This window comes from Petaurus breviceps, unplaced genomic scaffold (assembly GCF_028583685.1).
Source record: "Petaurus breviceps papuanus isolate PSGF00001 unplaced genomic scaffold, PetGlider_PUasm1.0 490, whole genome shotgun sequence".
Lineage (NCBI taxonomy): Eukaryota > Metazoa > Chordata > Mammalia > Diprotodontia > Petauridae > Petaurus > Petaurus breviceps.
The window spans coordinates 15,237,587-15,257,056 of NW_027186352.1; the positions used below are offsets into that span (position 1 = coordinate 15,237,587).

The window sequence follows — 19,470 nt, forward strand, 5'->3', positions numbered from 1 at the left end:
GGAAGGAAGGAGAAAGAAAGAAAGAAGGGAGGAAGGAAAGAAAGAAATAGAGAGAGAGAGAGAGAAAGAGAAAGGAAGAGAGAAAGAAAAAGAAGGAAGGAAGGAAAGAAAGAGAGAAAGGAAGAGGGAAAGAGAGAAAGGAAGAAAGAAATAGAGAAAGGAAGAGAGAAAGAAAGAGAGAAAGGAAGGAAGGACCAAAGGAAGGAAGAAGGAAAGAAAGTAAAGAAGGAGAAAGAAAGAAAGAAAGAAAGAAAGAAAGAAAGAAAGAAAGAAAGAAAGAAAGAAAGAAAGAAAGAAAGAAAGAAAGAAAGAAAGAAAGAAAGAAAAAGGGGAGGGAGGGAAGGAAGGAAATTTAAAGTCAATGTTAACTGAATCATTTTATACTTTTTTATTGAGTCACACAATAACTACCAATGATCTGGGACTCATACTGTCTCACACTAGCAGTACCCCTATTTCTAGCCGCTGAAATTAACAGATACCAATTCACCCTAGAAAATTATCAGGAAATCTTCAATGGTTGAGAATGAAAGTTAATTGTTGTTTATAATTGATCTTATTTTTTGGTAACGTAAGCATGACACTGTAAGATACATAGTTTATGGCTTTGTTTTTTATAAGTCCACAAAATGTGTTTTGATTTAGTCATTTCAGCAAGTAAAATCTATTTTGGTCACTGTTGGAAAGGTCCTGAGAAATCATTACTTCCACATAAAGTTCCCCAAGGAGTCTCCCTGGCCAACAGCTTGACAATTTCCCTGGGTTTTCATCATGGCCTCTAACATTTCCATAAATATTAGGACACTCACAGTCATCCTCTGACAAAGTAAGAAAATCTCACACACACACACACACACACACACGTATAAGTGTGTATGTATATGAAAAATATATATAGATACTGAATATGTGTGAAACACTGTGTTTAGAGCTCAAAATGGAAATATCATCTCTGTCTTCAATGAGTTTACTCATTATTGGGGGAAGTTAATACATGAAAGAGAACCGAAAAGTGAGGTTTTTGTGTATATATAATCATACCAATACAGATATATGTGTGTGTGTGTGGTTACAGCCTTTGTATTACAAAAGAGAAGCAATAGTCAATTCAAAGACTGTAAAAATAAGAAGGCTAAGATTTGAATGATTAATTATAATGTAAAAATATTCAAAGGGATCTTTGATTTCATCAGTTTGGGAGTTCCTTCAGTGATGTAGATCTCAAACCATTCTTGCATGCCAAAGTCCTGCATGGCTTTTATTTTTAAATAATTTCACTAGAAATTAATAATGGCAATACAGTAAGTACTAGAAAGTCCTAACTTTAGAGCTATGTATCATATTCCATGATATTTGTTGAGTAAGTGTCAAGCAAAGATCACTGAATATAATATAGATCTCTAAGAAACAGGGATTCCAATTAGCTGATATATTACCATAACGTGAAATTGCCTATTTCTGTTAAAATGAATCAAGTAGATGAGTTTTAAAATTTAGTTTTGCATGTGCCCCCCCCTCTCGTGCCTCCTTATCATCTGGAAGGGAAGCAGGTTCTTGAAGGCTATGCTGTCGCAGTGCAAACTGTGGAAGAGCCTTCTGAGGGCCTCGCCCTCATGCCAAGTTCTTTGAAGTGCATACTAAGTTCTGAGCATTCATTTGGGAGCATTTGGGATTTTCATAATATTAACAAAATTATTGATACTGTGATGAGTGACAGTTTTTCTTCCAAAGGGATGAAAGTACCTTTAATGTATTTCTGTAATTATGGAAAACAAATGTAGCATTGAACAAAGACTACAAATCTCTCTATGCCAACATTTGTGACTCACTACTTCAAAATCTGTGACAATCTGGTGATGGTCTATACCACATGGTTCTTACTGGAGAGAGAGTGGGCCCTGAGGGGTTTGGGAGGGAGTTCTCTTTGCTCCTGACTGGACCCCCACTGGTCCTCTTGACTTTTAACATCCTATGTACAGGACATAATATATTCATGACACTTGAATGCAATGAAACTATATTTCTTTGGAAAAATACTTTATCCTTCTAAGACATGTGACCTGACCTCTCCAGGTCCCAGTGTCCATTTATTCTAAGTCAATAAGGTTTACCCTTGTCATATTCACCATACTGCTGCCTACTTTATATTTCTCTGAAGCTGGATCCAGAGAAGGCTGATGAATTTGACCAGTAGGAAACTTAAGGCCAGAATGCAGGTCTGTCTTCCTCCTTTTCCTCCTCCTCATTGAGTGCTTGTTCCTTCTGTCAGATCTTACTTGTGCTATATTTGAAATCTTACTAATTTCTTTGGCTTGGGGGTCTTCTTAAGGGGCACAGTGTTCTAGAGATGTCAAAGCACTGATCATGTCCACATGTTTTCACAAAAGAAAAAAATGGTATATGATCTGAACCTGAGAAAATTACAGATTTTTTGGCACATAATTTAGCAAAAAGGAACTGAACTGACGAAGAAAACAATGACCTTCCAACTTACATGTTAGGCTACAATAATCTTTTTTTCTTTAAATATAGTCTGAGGGATTTTATTTCTTAAGTAGATGCTTCTGTCAGCCCACCCTAACCCATTTAGATGAGCCAGTCCCTTACTATTAGGATCAATGCAAAGTTCATTTAAAGTGTTTTCCTCTTTCCACTTAGGAAAATAATAACCCTCTTGTCTCTTAGCAATGGTTTACGGGAACAAATCCTTTAGTCACAGCCAACAAAGCTATCATTTGACAATGGGACAAGGTGAATATTAGTTATGCGTGACTATCACAGTGACTTGAGTCATGGCCCCTTTTGCCAAAAACAAAGCAAAGTTTGGGCATCCTGCCCGAGGTCATCGGGACATTTACACAACCATTAAGCTGGAGTCATTATCTGACAATCTCTATCTGTCCAATGAAGAAGAAGCATATTTAGAGTCATTTCAATGGCACTTTGAAAGGGGAACTAATGATACTGTGGAGCTGGATGCATTTTTCACAGGGAGGCACTGGGGCATGATATGAATTATGAAGGCAAGTATGGAAGAATCAGCTAAGCTTGCCTTACAGATTTTGGCAAGTCATCCTCATAGCTGCTTATTGAAAACAAAAATCAACAATCAGTGTTAAAAGCCTACTCTGTGTAGTACTTGGAAGGAGTCTGTCATGATGGCTGGGGTGTCATCCTTAGAATATGGAAGACTCAGGTTCAATCTTTGTTTCTCTATGGCCCAGGGCCATTTATACTTTGGGTCCCAGGTCTAAGCCTCTAGGTTACAGAGGAGGTGCTAATCTGTGCTAGCAGAAGATGTTTCCACAATGGGATTTCTCCTCACTAAGAGAATCATGGCTCTCAACCAAAATAAAAGGCACATTTCTAGACATGATTGGGAGAGGGTAGTATGGAGAGCACATAACCAAGTGATGACTGCCTTAGTCACTTCAGATAGTCACAATGAACCTGTTTTCCTCATATGGAAGGGGATGGGATGAATGGCCTCTTAGGTCCTTACCAATTCTATTTCTAACTCTATGAGCCCTAAGTTAACAGTGAAAATTTTTCTTACCTATATTCAGTAAAGAAGCATCCCAAGAATTGCCCAGGAAGCCAAAGGCATTATATAGGGTGCCGCAAATATCTCAACGCAGTTTATTTTTATTAAGATCTTAAAATTTCCTTAAGATTTTTCAGAACCCCCTGTATAGGATATGTTAATGCAGTCATTCACAAAACAGAGGCAACTAAGTGGAACAGTGAATAGAGTCAGAAAGACTGAAATGAGAATCTGACCTCAGACACTCAGTAACTACCCTCCTCTAGGGAAGCCTCTTGACCTCTGTCTACCTCAGTTTCATTTTCTGTAAAATAGGAATAGTAACATGATCTTCCTCCTAGGATTGTTGTGAGAATAAAGCAAGGTATTTATAAAGTGGTGAGCACAGTGCCTGTAACATAGTGCTTAATAGATGCTAATTAAATTTTATATATACACATACACATATATGCATATATACAGATTATATATATATGTATATATACCTTTATACATGTGTGTATGTGTGTAGGAGTATATGTGTAGATAGATAGATAGATAGATAGATAGATAGATAGATAGATAGATAGATAGATGTGTGTGTGTGTGTGTCTTGAATTCTGCCCAAACTTGTCACTAAACATCATTTGCCCCTGGTAAATGGATAACCAGGGATAAGTCATCATCCAGTCCCATAAGCACTCAGCAATTCTTAGCTTCACATCAGGGAATTTATTTATTTTTGCTTTTTGTAGGGCAAGTGGGGTTAAGTGACTTGCCCAAGGTCACATGGCTAATTTTTTTGTTAAGTGTCTGAGGCCGGAATTGAACTCAGGTCCTCCTGACTCCAGGGCCAGTGCTCTATTCACTGTGCCACCTAGCCACCTCAACACTACCCTTTAAAGGGATGCTGTTGCCTAAAACTGACCTGTCTCCTCTCATTTCCTACCCACCTCCCACCATTGCCTTTAGTTATAACTCTGCCTAAAAGCTGTGACCTGTCAACTCTCTCCTGCGCCCTTCTCCTGTCCTGCCTACTGAGGCTTACTCCTTGTTCCTACCCCTACTTCTCCAAGCAGACTGCCTGACTTTAATCTAGCGGAGGGGCTTGTATACAAGAATGTCAACAGGGACACTTGTTTGGATCTATCTGGCACACTGACGCCAGTGGAGAAATGGGCTCTCTGGCTTCCTGTATCTTTATCTCTTCATGAATGCTTTGTTTATACTCTAAAGTTAGTAACATTCCTTAACATAAGAAAGACAGAAAAATGTTCTCTTGTTATCCTAGCACAAATTTGGGTTGGACTACTTTCTCTGATGCTAACTAGTTAGGAGAGCATGGGTAAGTCATTTATCTCTTAACCTCAGTTTCCTCATGTGTAAACTATGGATAATAAGAAAAAATTCAAAAAATAAAATTACGAGAATTAAAAAAAGAGGGTGACCTGGTCACATGGGAAGAGCAAAGGATGACTTTGGATTGCTTACAAGTCTCATTGGAATCCTTCAGATATCAAGAGAACTGTTCCTCCAAAGCACACTTATATGCCCACTATGTCAGTATTTATGAAAAGACATAGACAAAAGTCATCTAAGAAGGACAAGCAAGGACAGAGGGCTATCGGTATCATTGGAAGGAATGCCCACAATGATTAGACCATCTATCCACTGGAGTATTTATGTCTGATTTTCTCATGTAGATGTCCCCAGAAGACAACTTTGAGTACAGGTTGCAGTTTACTTAAAAAAGAAACAAGCTTTTTGAATAAAAGTCTGTTTAGTCATTATTTCCATGATAGTAATGTTGAATTATCCCCTATGCCTCAATATGAGTTTCTCTGCCTTTTCCAATTGAAAATCCTTCATGCTGAATGATTTAACAGCCTTCAGTATAGTTACTGATCTAGGGAATATTCCTTAGAATCCTCTGGTGTTCTCTCTGTGCATTCTTTCATATAGGTTTTTGGAAATATACCAGATTGCCACTAAGCCTCTGTCCCTTAGGAGCTCCACCACCAGAGACAGCTCCCCATCCAGGGCAATAATGGCAGTATATTCAAATGTTTCTCATTTGTAGTACTCCATGGGCTTTCAGGACTGAGTGGAGCATCCTGATGCATACTTCAAAATGTGGAGGAAAGACCAATCGTGTGCCTACTTTCTTATAACTAATCTTGGTTGCCAGATGTAGTTCATTGAGGAATTTGCTAATTGAGTCTTTCCTGTTTTGTTTTGTGTTTTTTTCCAGCTCTGGTAAATGTGAAACTCTGGGCCATTGATCGACAATGTTTCCAGACAATAATGATGAGGACAGGCCTCATCAAGCACACAGAGTACATGGAGTTTTTGAAAAGGTAGGATGTTGTCCTCATCCCCTTTGGGATTGTGTGTCTTCTTGGCTGCTCTGCATCTTGTTTGTAGCATTGTGCCTTGCCCACGCTGGTGACAAGTGGGTTGGGGGAGTAAGGGGAAGTCATGCTTCCTGGCAGAATTCAAGGGCCTTCCCAATTTTAAGGGAAGGGGGAGAAGGGAAGTGATATTTATCAAGCTCCTCCCCTGTGCCAGGCTCTGTGCAAAACATTTTATAGTATAATCTCATTTCTTTTTTTCCCTTTTGTTCTGATTCTTCTTTCACAACATGACTAATGTGGAAATATATTTAATATTATTGTACCTGTAGAGTCCATTGCTTGCTGTTTCGGGGAGGGGACAGGGAAGGAAAGGAGGGAGAAAAATTGGAATTCAAAATCTTATAAAAGTGAATGTTGAAAACTATTTTTACATGTAATTGGAAAAAATACTCTTAAGTGGGAAAAAAGAAAAAGGCCTGTTGTAAAAAATAAAAACACACAAAACAACATAATCCCATTTGATACACGGGACAATCCTGAGAGGTAGGTGGATTTATAATCCTATTATCTATAATCCTATGATAATTGACATAGAAAACAGGGAAGGCACTCAAAGTTTCTTTCAGAAGGAAATCATTTCAAAGAAATAAATGAGTGTTGACCAGGTGCAGAATGGATCACCACCTTATATTTTTTTCTCCTACCAACCAATCGATAATGACACATCTGGTTCATTTTCCAAGCAGTCATGTATGGCAACTCCCCCCTGAAAAAGCTTCCTGCTGAATGAGGAATAACAGTAAGTCAGATGAATAATACAAAGGAGACACACATTATTCCTTAATCCTGAGTTTAATTTCTTCAATTAGATGAAGCCCCTATTACCGATCTGAAATCTCAAACATTTTCCTTTCACGAAACTGTTTATTTTGAGGGAGGTCAGGTTGCGTGTGGTAATAAGGGCTGAAGGAGGTGACCATCGCCCTCCTTTGGAAGCAAAATGAAATTATTTCCTGTGATCCAGTCAGAATTCCTTCATTGATACAAGCAGCTTTTAGAGAAGGTGGAGGGGCACAGTAAGAGAAAGTGTGACTGAGACCAAAGACTTGACTTCACATGCCACCATTGATGCCTATCACCTTCATCCCCTTGGATAAATGACAAACTCTCCAGACCTCAGTTTCCTCCTCTGTCAGATGAGAAAGGTGGACTAGATGGTCCACGAAATTTATGCAAACTGTAGTCTACAATCCTTTGAAATGCCTGCTGTGGACTAGGCACAGGGATACAAGACAAAACAAACTGTCCCCTCAAAGAGACTCAATTTTACAAGGGAAAATAAACATATCATGACAAGTTCATAATTTTAAAGCTGGCTCAAAGGCCATCTTGAGCAATGGTTCACTTTTCATGAGATGAAACCAAGGCCCAGAGAAGTTCAATAACTTCCCTGAGGTCACACAAGGGGAAGATGTCAAGGTTAATGTCTGAATCCCAGCCCTATTTCTTCAGAACCAATGAATGGTGCACCGCCTCATGCTGCCTCCACAGAGAAATCCAGAGAGAGAGAGAGACAGACAGACAGACAGACAGACAGACAGACAGAGGCAGAGAGAGAGAGAGAGAGAGAGAGAGAGAGAGAGAGAGAGAGAGAGAGAGAGAGAGAGAGAGAGAGAGAGAGAGAGAGAGAGACTACCTTTGGAGTTTTTACTTGAAACATTCCTATTAAAACAAGCCTAATGAAATAACTTGTCAATTAGCCTGTTTTTGCCTGTTTTGTCATTGAAATGTGGGAAATTTATCCAAAATTTGCTGAAAGATGCACAGGTTGTCTCTTTTTCTTCTCCCTATTTTGTGACAGTGTCAGGGAACCCAAAGATTTGACAATTAATATTTTCTCTCATGGCATTTCATGTAGCTAAGTTGTTTGGTCTCTGACTCAGCTTTTATAAATTGCTCAATCTCCATATTCACTTGCTGCTGATAGGAGAAAAGTGGTCAAATATTTAATGGATGGCTAATGATAGCATCCTTCAGGGCCTGAGCTAGCATGGAAATAATGGGGCCAGAGTCAAGGCCTCTCAGTGACATTGCACAGGACTTGAAGCATTCCAGACACTGTGGAATTCAGAAGTCTTGGTGGCCAATGATCATCCAAGTGTCCAGTCTCACTCCTAATGTTGCACCTGAAGTCACAGTCCTTCTCTTAGTCATATGCATAGAAACTAAATCAGTTAATGGACCATTGTGACCTGTCCTGAGATTGAATGAGTCTGGTTGAGAGCCCAACCAATGGAATATTAACCTTTGGAAGCTATTAATTTTTGTGCATCTCCAAAAATATTGTACCTACTTAAAAGATAAAGATATCTCCAATGGATTGCTTAGTCTTTCAGATCAGTTAAAATCAATTTAATTTAAAATGACTCACGTGCCAGGAAGTCACACACACATATGCACATATGTATGCCTACAACATATACCTATATTATACATGCAACATACATAGATGTATATATATATACATGTATATTCAAACATACATATATTTGTGATAAAAAGACATCCTACAAGTTAAGATCTGAGTTCAAGCCCCACCCCTGACACTTCTGAGCTATTTCATACTGGGAAAGTTACTTCCTTCATCAATGGCCCAGCCTGCACTCCAAGACTATTGTGTGTAAAGAAGTTGCTGATCTACATTGATTATTGGAGGGAGTTTCTTCCTCTAATAATAATAATAATTCAAGTGAAAAAAGAGGAGGAGGATCTAGATACTCTAGTAGAGATCTTGGACTTGAAGACAAAAGTAAAATTCATTTTTGCCTACTGCAAGTTGACATTGAAATGACATCACTGGTGGAAGAATTCTCATCACGGTCCAAAAGGAAATCAGCAGATGCTACATATCTGGAGACCATGTTTAGGATTTTCTCAGTGTCTTCCTCTCCCAGACCTTCAGGTTATTTTAAATTTACATTATTCTAAGAAGTGACTAAGTTAAAAACATTCCCTCTTCTAGTCTGAAGTTTTCAAAGATGTAAGCAATGAACCTTCTATGGAAATTAATCAACATTCCTGCACAGTTATATCTCATCAAACCTTTCCAACAACTCAGATTAATAGATTGTAGAAGTGTCTCTATATCCATTTCATAGGTAAGAAAGTTAGGTCCTAAAGAGGTTAAAAGACCTGCATCAGGTCACACAATGAGTGAATGAATTACGGGGCTAAGACTCTGGACTAGATCAGATCTTCTGGCCTCTAGTCCAATGCTCTCTAAATTACGCAAAGCTCCCTCTCCTTTAGAGGAGGCCTATACATTTCTTTGTTTTGGTTTCCTTTTCTGCAAAATGAGGCTGCACCTTAGTGTTGTATAAGGGTATTCTGGGTGGGGGGAGTATAACCTGAGAATGGAGCAATGGTAGTTATTACAATAAGCTCAGAAAACAGAAACCAACAAAGAATTATACTTTCAATTTGCATGACTTAGCTTAACTGTAGTCCCAATACTTTGGCTCCCAGATGAGATATGCGATTTCTTTCCCCAAAGTTTATAAATCATATTTTAGCTGCATTTTTCCACTCTAGTTGTTGCATCCCCCCTCCATTCTCTATCATATACAATGCAGATGAACATTAAAGATGCATCCTAAAACTCTACTGAAAATCTATTCTAACAAATGATCTTACAAGGCAGGCATAAATCTTCACAGAACATGATAAATAGAAATGGAAATGAGCATATTCCTTCTTAAACCAGTCTACTATCTGATTATTTACCATTCTGCTCATTTTTATGGTTTTTTCTTTCCTTTTTTCTCTTTTTGCATGGCCATTCACATGAACACCTAATGTGTGGTACATGACCTGACTGTCCTAGTACTGTACTAATAGGATGATGAAATTCTAAAAATCAATATCTCATTATGTTGGCTAGTTGCACTCATCCATTTAAATGAGAAAAATAAGAAGAATCATGTTAATCATTTGATGTCAGATTTCTGAATATTCTATCATTCCCTTTCATTGCAAATAGTATAACACAATCATGATAGGATCTGTCTTTTTATTTTTTTTATTTTAATTGCTATTTGTATACCCTAGATGAATATCAAGGAAACTGTAATGCAATGTCGCCCTCGTAGGCCTGTCCCATGGACTGCTTTGGCTTGCGTTTCTGTTTTTTTCTGATGAAAAATGCCTTTTTTATTTAATTTTAAAAATTAAAACAATGTTGTTTTCTCTCTCTCCCTTAATCCCACCAGTGGAAAATAAGTGTAGCAAATATACATAGTCAATAAAAACTAATTCCCAAAGACCATGCTAGAAAAACATATATGTCTCCTTCTGGACCCTGAGTCCATCACCACTCTTCCTGGAGATGGATAGCATGTATTATCACCAGTACACTGGAATTGTGACTGGCTGTTGTGTTGACCTTAAGCCTTTCAAAGTTGTTTTTCTTCACAACATTGCTGTTACTTTGAAAATTTTTCTTCCTGTTCTGTTGTTTTCATTCTGAATCAGTTCATAAATGCCTTCCTAGTGTATCTAGGAAACCATTGCTTTCATCATGTTTTAGGCAACCCAATAGTATTCCATTTCATTCCTCTATTACAATTTGTTCAGCTATTCCCCAGTTGATGAGTAGTGATCTTTCTTTAATTTCCTATTCTTCACTACCATGAAAAAGAACATACCCAAATTTTTATCCCTGACATTGGCACCTATGGACAGTTCAGGGATCACAAAGCTGGGAGTGTTATCCAACAGAAGTCGAGTCAGGATCCAATAAACAAAAACACTAGACAAACCTAACAGGAGAAAATGCAGTTGATGGGATACATCTCAATGTAAAGTGTATATTGATTCTTTGGATCAACTTGATATATCCAGTCTGGGAGAGGCATGCTTATACAGTGGTTTTCCTGGGGAAAACAATTTGGGTTTTAGTTGTTTTAGTGGATTGCAAGTTTAATAGGTGTCAACAGTTTTATATAATTGTCAAAAATAGATAATGGAATAAGAGGTTGCATTAAAAGAGGGATAGCTCCCAGGGCTAGGGCTATACAATTCAACAGTTGTATCATGGTCAGCAAAAAACAAGTCACTTCACTAAAAGAGGGAAAGAGACTGGGACTGGAACAATGAGAGTCCTGTTATAAGCTGCCTTTGATCACATCTAGAGTATTGGCTTCTAGCCAAGGTGCTACATTTTCAAAAGGACATTAATAAACTGTAGAACACAATCAGGATGGTGAAGTGCCTCAGGACTATGGATCAATGGAAGGAATGTAGACGGAGTGTTTAGTTGGAGAAGAGATGTTGGTGGGGAGCAGAAGGCATGGAGGCAAAAGCTTGACAGCTCTCTTCAATTATGTGAAAAGCGTTGGTGTAGAAGTGCTTTTAGATTCATTTTGCTTAGCTCCATAGAGTAGAGCTAGGAGCATTCTGTAGAGTGCTCAGCATTGTCACTCGAGATAAGGAAAGCTTCTTACCATTAGAGGTGCCCAGAAATGGGTCAGGTTAAGAAGTCCTGGCTTCCTCTACCTTAGAGGTCATCAAAGAAAGCCTGGGTAACCCCTTGGTGGGGGGATGTGGCACAAGGAATTTCTACTTAGGTGTGGTCAGGACTAGATATGCTCTGAAAGCCTTCTAGCTCTGAGATTTTATGAGAGAAAAGCTGATTGTGTCTACTTCCTAACAAATATTAGATGTTACTACAGTGAGTTACAATGATGACCAGGAAGGTTTAGGTCATCTAAAGTTGTGACTTATATTATTTAACCCATTATGTGCAATTAATAATCATCACCACCACCAGGATATTAATAATAATAATAATAATAATAATAATTCTCTTTTGTATAGTATTTGAAGTTTTGCAAAAATGCTTTGTAAACATTATCTCATTTGACCTTCCCAACGGTCCTGAAAGGTGGGTATTACTACTCTCCCTGTTTTACAGATGGGAGCTGGGGGTCAGAGAGGGAAGTGAGGGGACTCATCTAAAAGCATATAGTACAGGGCAGAGGTGAGAGCTGATCCTGGCTCTTACTGACTCCAAATCTGGCATACTATCCATTGGATCACAGACTTAGAACTCAAAGGGGCCTCATATGCAGTCAAGTTCCAATCCCTCATTTTATAAATGAGGAGACCAAGGCATGGGAAGATGAAATCACTAGCCCAGTGTTACACAGCTTGCAAATATCTGAGGCAGGATAGGTCTTCCCGAGTCAAGTTCCCTATTTAATACGCTACATGGCTTTTCACGATGTCTAAAGATCCTTGTTCAGTTTGGTCTGACTCTTTGTGACCCCATCTGGGATTTCCTTGGCAGAGATACTAGATTGACTTGCCATTTCCTTCTCCAGCTCATTTCATAGATGGAAAAGCTTAGGCAAACAGAGTTCAGTGACATGCCCAGGGTCACACAGCTGGTAGGTGTCTGAGGCCAGACTTGAACTCATGAAGATGAGTCTTCCTGATTCCAGACCTAGCATTCTATCTACCATATCACTTAGACGTCTTTAAGAATGCTCTTAAGGATTCTTATCCTTATCTAAAGCTGAGATGATAGTACAATGCCTGGCACATAATAATAAATTCTTGATTAATAACAAATGGTGAATTGATTGATTCTGTATCTCTCAGTCCCCAAACATAGAAACTCAGCTCACATGGTTTGCCAAGTCTCATGATATTTGTACATTAGTGGTTTTGATTTCCGTTCTGGCCCCAACATGTTTGTGCATCTTAAGCCCTCCAGTCAGGAGGTTTGGCCCCCATGCTGGCCCCCAATGCCCCATCAAACTGAACTCATTCTCTTAACCCTCCAGAGGCTTCTTACCTACACCTGCATTCCCTAGTTCCCATAACAAATGCAGATGTTCCTACAGAACTCTGAAGAATATGAATGATGATGATATTACTAACACCACTGCTTATTACACAGGCCTGCAAGCTCTTCTGCAAACTGACCATTTGCCATTGTTTCTGGTCACAGGAAAAATCTTGTATTGATGCAACCTTTTAAGAAAAGTGATCCATCCTGGACCCCTTTTCTGGTCCTGCTATCAGACTCCTCAGTGGTCAAGTTCCACACCTGACATGTCTCCTAGACCCACCCATTGATCCCTTGGTCCTGAGGAGTGTAACTGTCTGTACTATTTATACTGCTTGGGTAGAGAGCAAACAAGAAGACAGAGCAGAAACAAGCTTGAGCCAGTCTTGAGTTGTTCCCAGGATTGTCTCCAAACATTAACAAACAAGTACTGCCTATTTACACAGTGGTCAGGAAAGTCTCCTGAGGCCCAGCTCCTCTGTGCAAGCTTTCTGCCCCTGAAGAAAATCACAGTCCTTAAATGGAAGGGTTATCCATTGTTCTTGGGCACCCATTTGCCAAAGAACACTGGTTTTGGACTGTTATTTATTATGGATGGACTTGGGCAAGTAATATCACTTCTCTAAGTTTCCTCATATGAAAACTGAAGGGATTGAACTAGAGGTCGTGAACTTCTCTAAACTCGCCTGGCCATACTGGTCTTCATACAACAGACAGAAGTTCTGTTTCTGGTCCCGCACTCCAAGTCTTTCTAGATTGTTAGGATCTGTAAGCCCTTGCCCTCCAGTGGCATAGTCTTGTAGATCCAAGGGGATAGAACTCCAGGCCCACAGGATCTATTAGAGGAGGGAATCAGGGATAAAACACTCCTTTAGTCTAATTCAAAATGCAGCCCCTCAGTATTCTGTAAGCACTGGAATATTAGCCAACAATTACAATGTGTAGAGGTGACCTGGGGCTAAAAGGTACTTTAGAGTCATCTTATTCAGCCCAGGTATAAGATGAAGCTGAGGCGCCAAAGAGGGAAAGAACAAGGTGGTAAGGTACTAAGAAGCATAGGAGATATTTACATATCCTTAAAAAATAAATTCAGATAATTTCCTACTGCATCATGTTACATGCACTCTCATAGATACACTACCCAGTAGAGAAAATAGAACTGCATATAAAAATATATATGTATATATTCATACATATACATATACACATGTGTATATGTGCACACACATACACATTTGTGTGTTTCACTTTTACATTTTCTAGGTACTGAATAGAACACAGCAAAAGTCATTTTAGCCACCCCAGTTTCAAAACAATATGCCCTACTATTTGATATGTGATTTGATCTATGTAGAAAATTACCAGGGAAGGAACTCTCTCCCCCTCTGCCAAAGAGTAATATGATCACTACACTTAGATTGACGGATGCACTTAGAAGCCTGGAATGTCATGAGGTTTAAGTGACATGCCCAGGGTCTCATGACCACTATATACCAAAAGCAATACTTGAACCCAGATCTCTCTGACTCTGAGACCAATTTTCCATCCAATATGCCATGCTACCTTTCACATATTGCATTTTTCCTATCGAGTCAAAGAATCCCAAATTTTAAACCTCAGAGAAAACTTAGATACCAGATAATCATTCTACAGTTTTCTTAAATGAGGAAACTGCATCTGGACCAGGTTAAGTCACATGACCATAGTGGTTACTTGAACTTTATCTATGCCATTAGAATGTGAGCTTCTTGAGGTTGCAGACCAAGTCAAATCAACAAGCATGTATTAAGTCATGTGTGCCAGGAATTATGCAAAATTCTGGGAATACAACAAAAGCAGAAAAAGAACAGTCCCTACTTTCAAGGAGTCTCTGTTCTAATGAAGGAAGACAGCCTATAAAAAAGATGCTGAAAGATGGGGGTGAGAGAAGGAAACCAAGTCAGATTTTGGTAGAGGAAGTGTAGAGAATAATGACCGAAGACCAGAGAAGGCCCATGCTCTTCACTTCAAATAAAAGTTCTAGGATAAGCCAGCAATTCAGGGGAAGGGGCCACAGGGGCAGAGTATATTTCTAGGGTGAGAAGTTCAGGGGTAAAGTCAACTTCCAGAGTGAAGTCATTGCTGTGATATGGAAGAGAAATTCTAGAGAGTTGGAGTCCAGCCCAGAGAGGAATGCCACCATAGATTTGGGTTTCTCTGTATGCTCAATTCTTAGCACACTAAATAAATGCTTAAGTACTGACACAGATAGCTAATGGCCAAACAATGGGGGGGGGGGGGGGCTATGTCTCCTGACTCTCTAGCCAGCCAATTTCTCTCTATTTCCAATACACTTGGAAGCAAGCAAAGCCCTCTCAGCTCTCCATTGGATGGTGCCTCTGTTATTATTTCTTCCCACTTTGCTATGGCAGGGTCCCCTGACATAGAGCTTGGAGCTTTGAGACTTTTAAGGGATGTCTGTCTATTATGGTCATAGTTTCCCTTTACTCTTCTCTCCAGTTACAACCTAAAACAAATTATTGTTTACCCATTGTCCTAAAACCAATCCTTTTCCTCTGATAAGTCTTTATTTTTTAACCTGATACCCCAAGATTTTTAGAATCCCCAAAGAGATTTTCTTCCTTTGATCCCTAAGACTTGTCACACTTTCACTCAAAATCTCTAGAGTAGGAATTTTTAATAGATGAGCCAAGCCTATGATCCAATATCTCATGACCCTTGCCAGATAACCTCCATCATTCTTGGGGCAGCTAAGTACCTATTTCATCATCCTCAATATGGATGAAAAGAAAAACAGTAATTCTTGATTGCTCAGGTAATGTCAGTGCTGCATTTGTAAATCCTTCCTCTACCAAGCTAAAGAAACTTTAATACCATTCTATAATCATATCTTTGGCACCTTGGCATGACACATCACATCTTTCACTTTTTTTACTTGGAGAAAAACAATATTTTAAGACAGGTCTGTTTTACCTTAAGACCACAGGGATGATTATGGAAGTAAGCTTGTATTTATGTAGGCTTTCCCAGTGGAGTCCAAACTCTGACAGGTACTGTACCAAGATGAAAACCTTCATGTTCCATTCATCAGGGGATCAGAGGTGTAGAACTGGAAGGAATCTTAAAGCCATCAAGTCTAACCCCCTCAACTTGCATATGAAGAAACTGAGGCTCCAAGATGGTATGTCTATTTTCTGAGGACCCCTTATTATGTTAATTGAGATTTATCAACATATTGGTCCTGAGATGATATAATTTTTAGCCATGGAAACTTGGAAATAGAACCTGTTGCCATAGATGGGTATCAACGGTCTTGGTGGAATCATACCAGTGACTCATATTGATGAATGAACAGATCCTTGACTTATGGACATAAAGGATGCTTGGATATCCTCCAGTTGGACTTAAATCACAGGGTATAGCTCCTGGCAAAATGAAATGAATATCCAATATTATAACATCAGATATTAGCCATCATGTGGGATGACATTCTTGGATAGGAGTTGGTGTGGGGAGAAGAAAACATGCTCCATCCACATCTCCCTATGACCAATCCTTGTCCTGACCATTGGTAGTTCTTAAAAACAGAATTTAGTTAATATGACCATTCATATATTTCAGATATTTCCTACTTTCTTGATTCTACTTGACAATGTCTTCCAAATCCAACAATTGGGTAAATATTTATTAAGTATTTATTGTGTCTAAAGAACTGTCCTAGATGATGGAGATACAAAGACAAAATTGAAATCACTCATTGTCTTTCTTTGTTGGAGAAAACAGTGAACACAGAGAGTAGGAAATACAAAGTACATGGAGTTAGCCCAGCGTAATTTCAAGAGGGAAAGGAAGAGAAGATTGGCAGAAGAGAAATAAGCACATGCTTGGTTTAGGAGGTACCCTGGGATTTTAAAGGAAGCTGGATCTTTAAAAGAGTGGGGTGTAGAAGGGACCCCATTCTAAGCATGAGAGAAAGCCTGCGCAAAAGAGTGTAGGCAAGAGATGGGCAGGCACATGTGGGGCACAGCAAGCGTGCCATTTTGCTTGGGACGGAGAATGTGTAGCAGAGAGATTTAAACTAGCCTTAAAGAGAGGGAGAAGTCAGTGTCAATCTCCTTAAATTCTAAATGGAGAACTTCCCATTCTTTCTCAGTGCTGACAGGGAACCATTGAATATTTCCTATTAGGAGTGATATGGACTGATTTGTGGAATATCACAAAAAAAAGAGGAGAGATAAGGAGAAGGGAGCCAATGAATAGACTAGTTCTTTAGTTCAGGTGAGCTAATATGAGAGCTCAAACTAGGGTAGAGGCTGTGTGAATGGAGAAAAGGGGGCAAATCCAAAGGATGTATGTATGTGTGTGTGTATATATATGTCACTATATGTTCTATATATGCGTGTCAAGGATGTATGTGTGTATGCACGAATAATATATATATGTGTGTATGTGTATCTCAATCTCTATCTTCTTTTAATAACTGGTCTCTAGAATCATTGCCTTCAATTTAAGAAGCACAAATGTCCCCTCAGTTATCCATTTTTTTATTACAAAGAACCCTTATCTTCTTTTATCCTTGAATTTTGGGGGAATGGGAAATGCCCTCACAAAAATGTTATCTCTTTTTTTTTCATTTTCTTGCTCCTTAATATGAATGAAGAAGGAGGGGGGGAGTCAAGCCTTGTTTGCTAACATATTTCTGAGATTCTGTAATTGAGTGTGCCAGTGTTTCAAATTTGTGTCCAGTAATTCATCTGAATAAGTTCTAAAAGGACATAGCATCTCAGGGCACTTTAGGAATTTCTCAGTTCATTTTTCAGAAGAGAAGCGGCAGATGTATTGACTGCTTAAATGATAACTCTACGAGAGCTTTTCCCCCAAATTATCACATTCAATTCAGATATGGGTTCTACAGCACTTGCACTGAAGGAAATAATGGGAAGCTTTAACAGAAGGGAGTTGCTTTATGCTATATCTAGCGTTGCTTGCTCACAGCCCAGTCCATTGGAGAAGATCCATTCTCATTAAGGATGACTTGAAAAATGGATTGTTATAAAAATAATCATTAATTTCCCATTTTCATTTTGCATTTGAGCCAGTATCTGTATCCATTTTAAGGAAGTGTGAGCCTACACTTGCCTGTTTCTAATTATAAAAATATTAGTCATCCTCACATTTCATGTATAGTCACACTGAATTCAACATGTGCAAAAGTCTGTCTTTCTAATTCTTGTGCATGGTTAATGAAGCATACAGCACATCGTTTCTACAGTAGCAACCCTTCTCCTTTCCAGGAAATAATGTTTTGAATCTTCTAGGGAGGTAGAGTGATGTAGGGAAATCAGAAAAGTTTGAGGGTTCACAGGATATGGGTTCAAATCCCACCCCCAATGCTTACTACCCATACAATTGTGGACAAGTCATTCTCCGAGTCAGGACCTGTTTCCTAATGAGAAGACTGGATTTGCTATTCATTATGTAGCTTCTAGTTCTAAATCTATCATCCATAAAGAGAAGGGTGTGATGCCTTGGTCTCATATTATGCCCATCACGAAAGATGAATCTACTAAAGAGAATCCAGGTCTATTCTTTTCCTTTCTGTCCCATGATAGACTAATCTAGTATCAGAGAATTTCATTCTCAGAGAGGTTATAGAAATCATTTATTCCAACCTCTTTATTTTTCACATAAAGGTGCTGAGGCCCTACATGTAGAAGTGAGTAGTGAAGGGTCATACAGATAATAAGGGGCAATGTTGAGCATGGCAGTTTTAGGAGTTAGAAATTGGACTGGACTGTACTACTTGGGACAGCAACTTCTCAGGGGCCTAATTTCCTCATCTGTAAAATGAAGGGTTTGTGCCAGTTAATTTCAAGTTCCTTCTCCATCCAAATCTATGATCGTAAGTATCAGAGTTCAAATTTTAAAGCAGGACTCGGGTCCCAGTACAGCACACTCAAGCTCCATCCAAACAGCCTCCTTATCAGAGGAATACCAGTGTGTTCAAAGTTTAGTGAGCCCCTTAGTGCCTTCAGTACTGGACAGAAGCTAACACTGGTACAGGCATAATCCAGAAACTTGAAAATCCTGCTGGATTTTGTCTCCAGAGTAAGTTTGGATACTGTAACTTTAAAAAACACTCCTTACTATAACTTAGCTCAGCTGCACATTTTCAACTCTGAGGCTCCAAGAGCCACAAATACATAACCAGTCCTCTTTATCAAACACTTAAAAACATAAAAGAGGCAATGTAAGAGTATCTCTCTCATGGGGGGACTCTTATTGAGTGCAAAGGAAAATCTTCAACTGATTGAAGTATTAAGAAGTTGGGTTTCACATCTCCCTGGAAGCTTAAAATATGTCAGCCTGGCCCATGCCAGATGTACAAATGGAGAACAGGCTGACAAATGGAGAACAACAGCCCGAGGAGAGCAAGGCTGAGGGAGAAGGAATGAAGGGAGAGGGGATCTAAGGCCAAGCTGAGCTGGAGGGTGATTTAAACAAGTAATGCTTTTGAGCAGTTCTGAGATCTGCTGATGTTTGAAAGAGAGCAACAGAAGATTGTCATAATTCCTGTGTGGGCCAGTGATGTCATCTGTAACACTGGTCAGTGGTGCTACATTGGACAGAGTTAGCCAGCAGGTACTCCAATACTTTAATCTGTTATATAGGACTAGTGCTGGATCTTTCTCAGACCTTTCTTAAAGGAGAGTATGAATTTTCTTCTCTATTAACCTCTCTCT

At 39.1% G+C, this 19,470-nt stretch overlaps 1 protein-coding gene across 2 annotated transcripts in view; it reads left to right on the forward strand.

Annotated features, from left to right (window-relative positions):
- Positions 1 to 19,470, forward strand: part of PRKG1 (protein kinase cGMP-dependent 1) — a 1,429,727-nt gene that overhangs the window by 949,390 nt on the left and 460,867 nt on the right. For both annotated transcript variants that reach the window (XM_069101811.1, XM_069101810.1), the window contains exon 4: positions 5,775 to 5,880. In XM_069101811.1, coding sequence (XP_068957912.1) covers positions 5,775 to 5,880 — 106 coding nt within the window. The remainder of the gene's footprint in view (positions 1 to 5,774; positions 5,881 to 19,470) is intronic.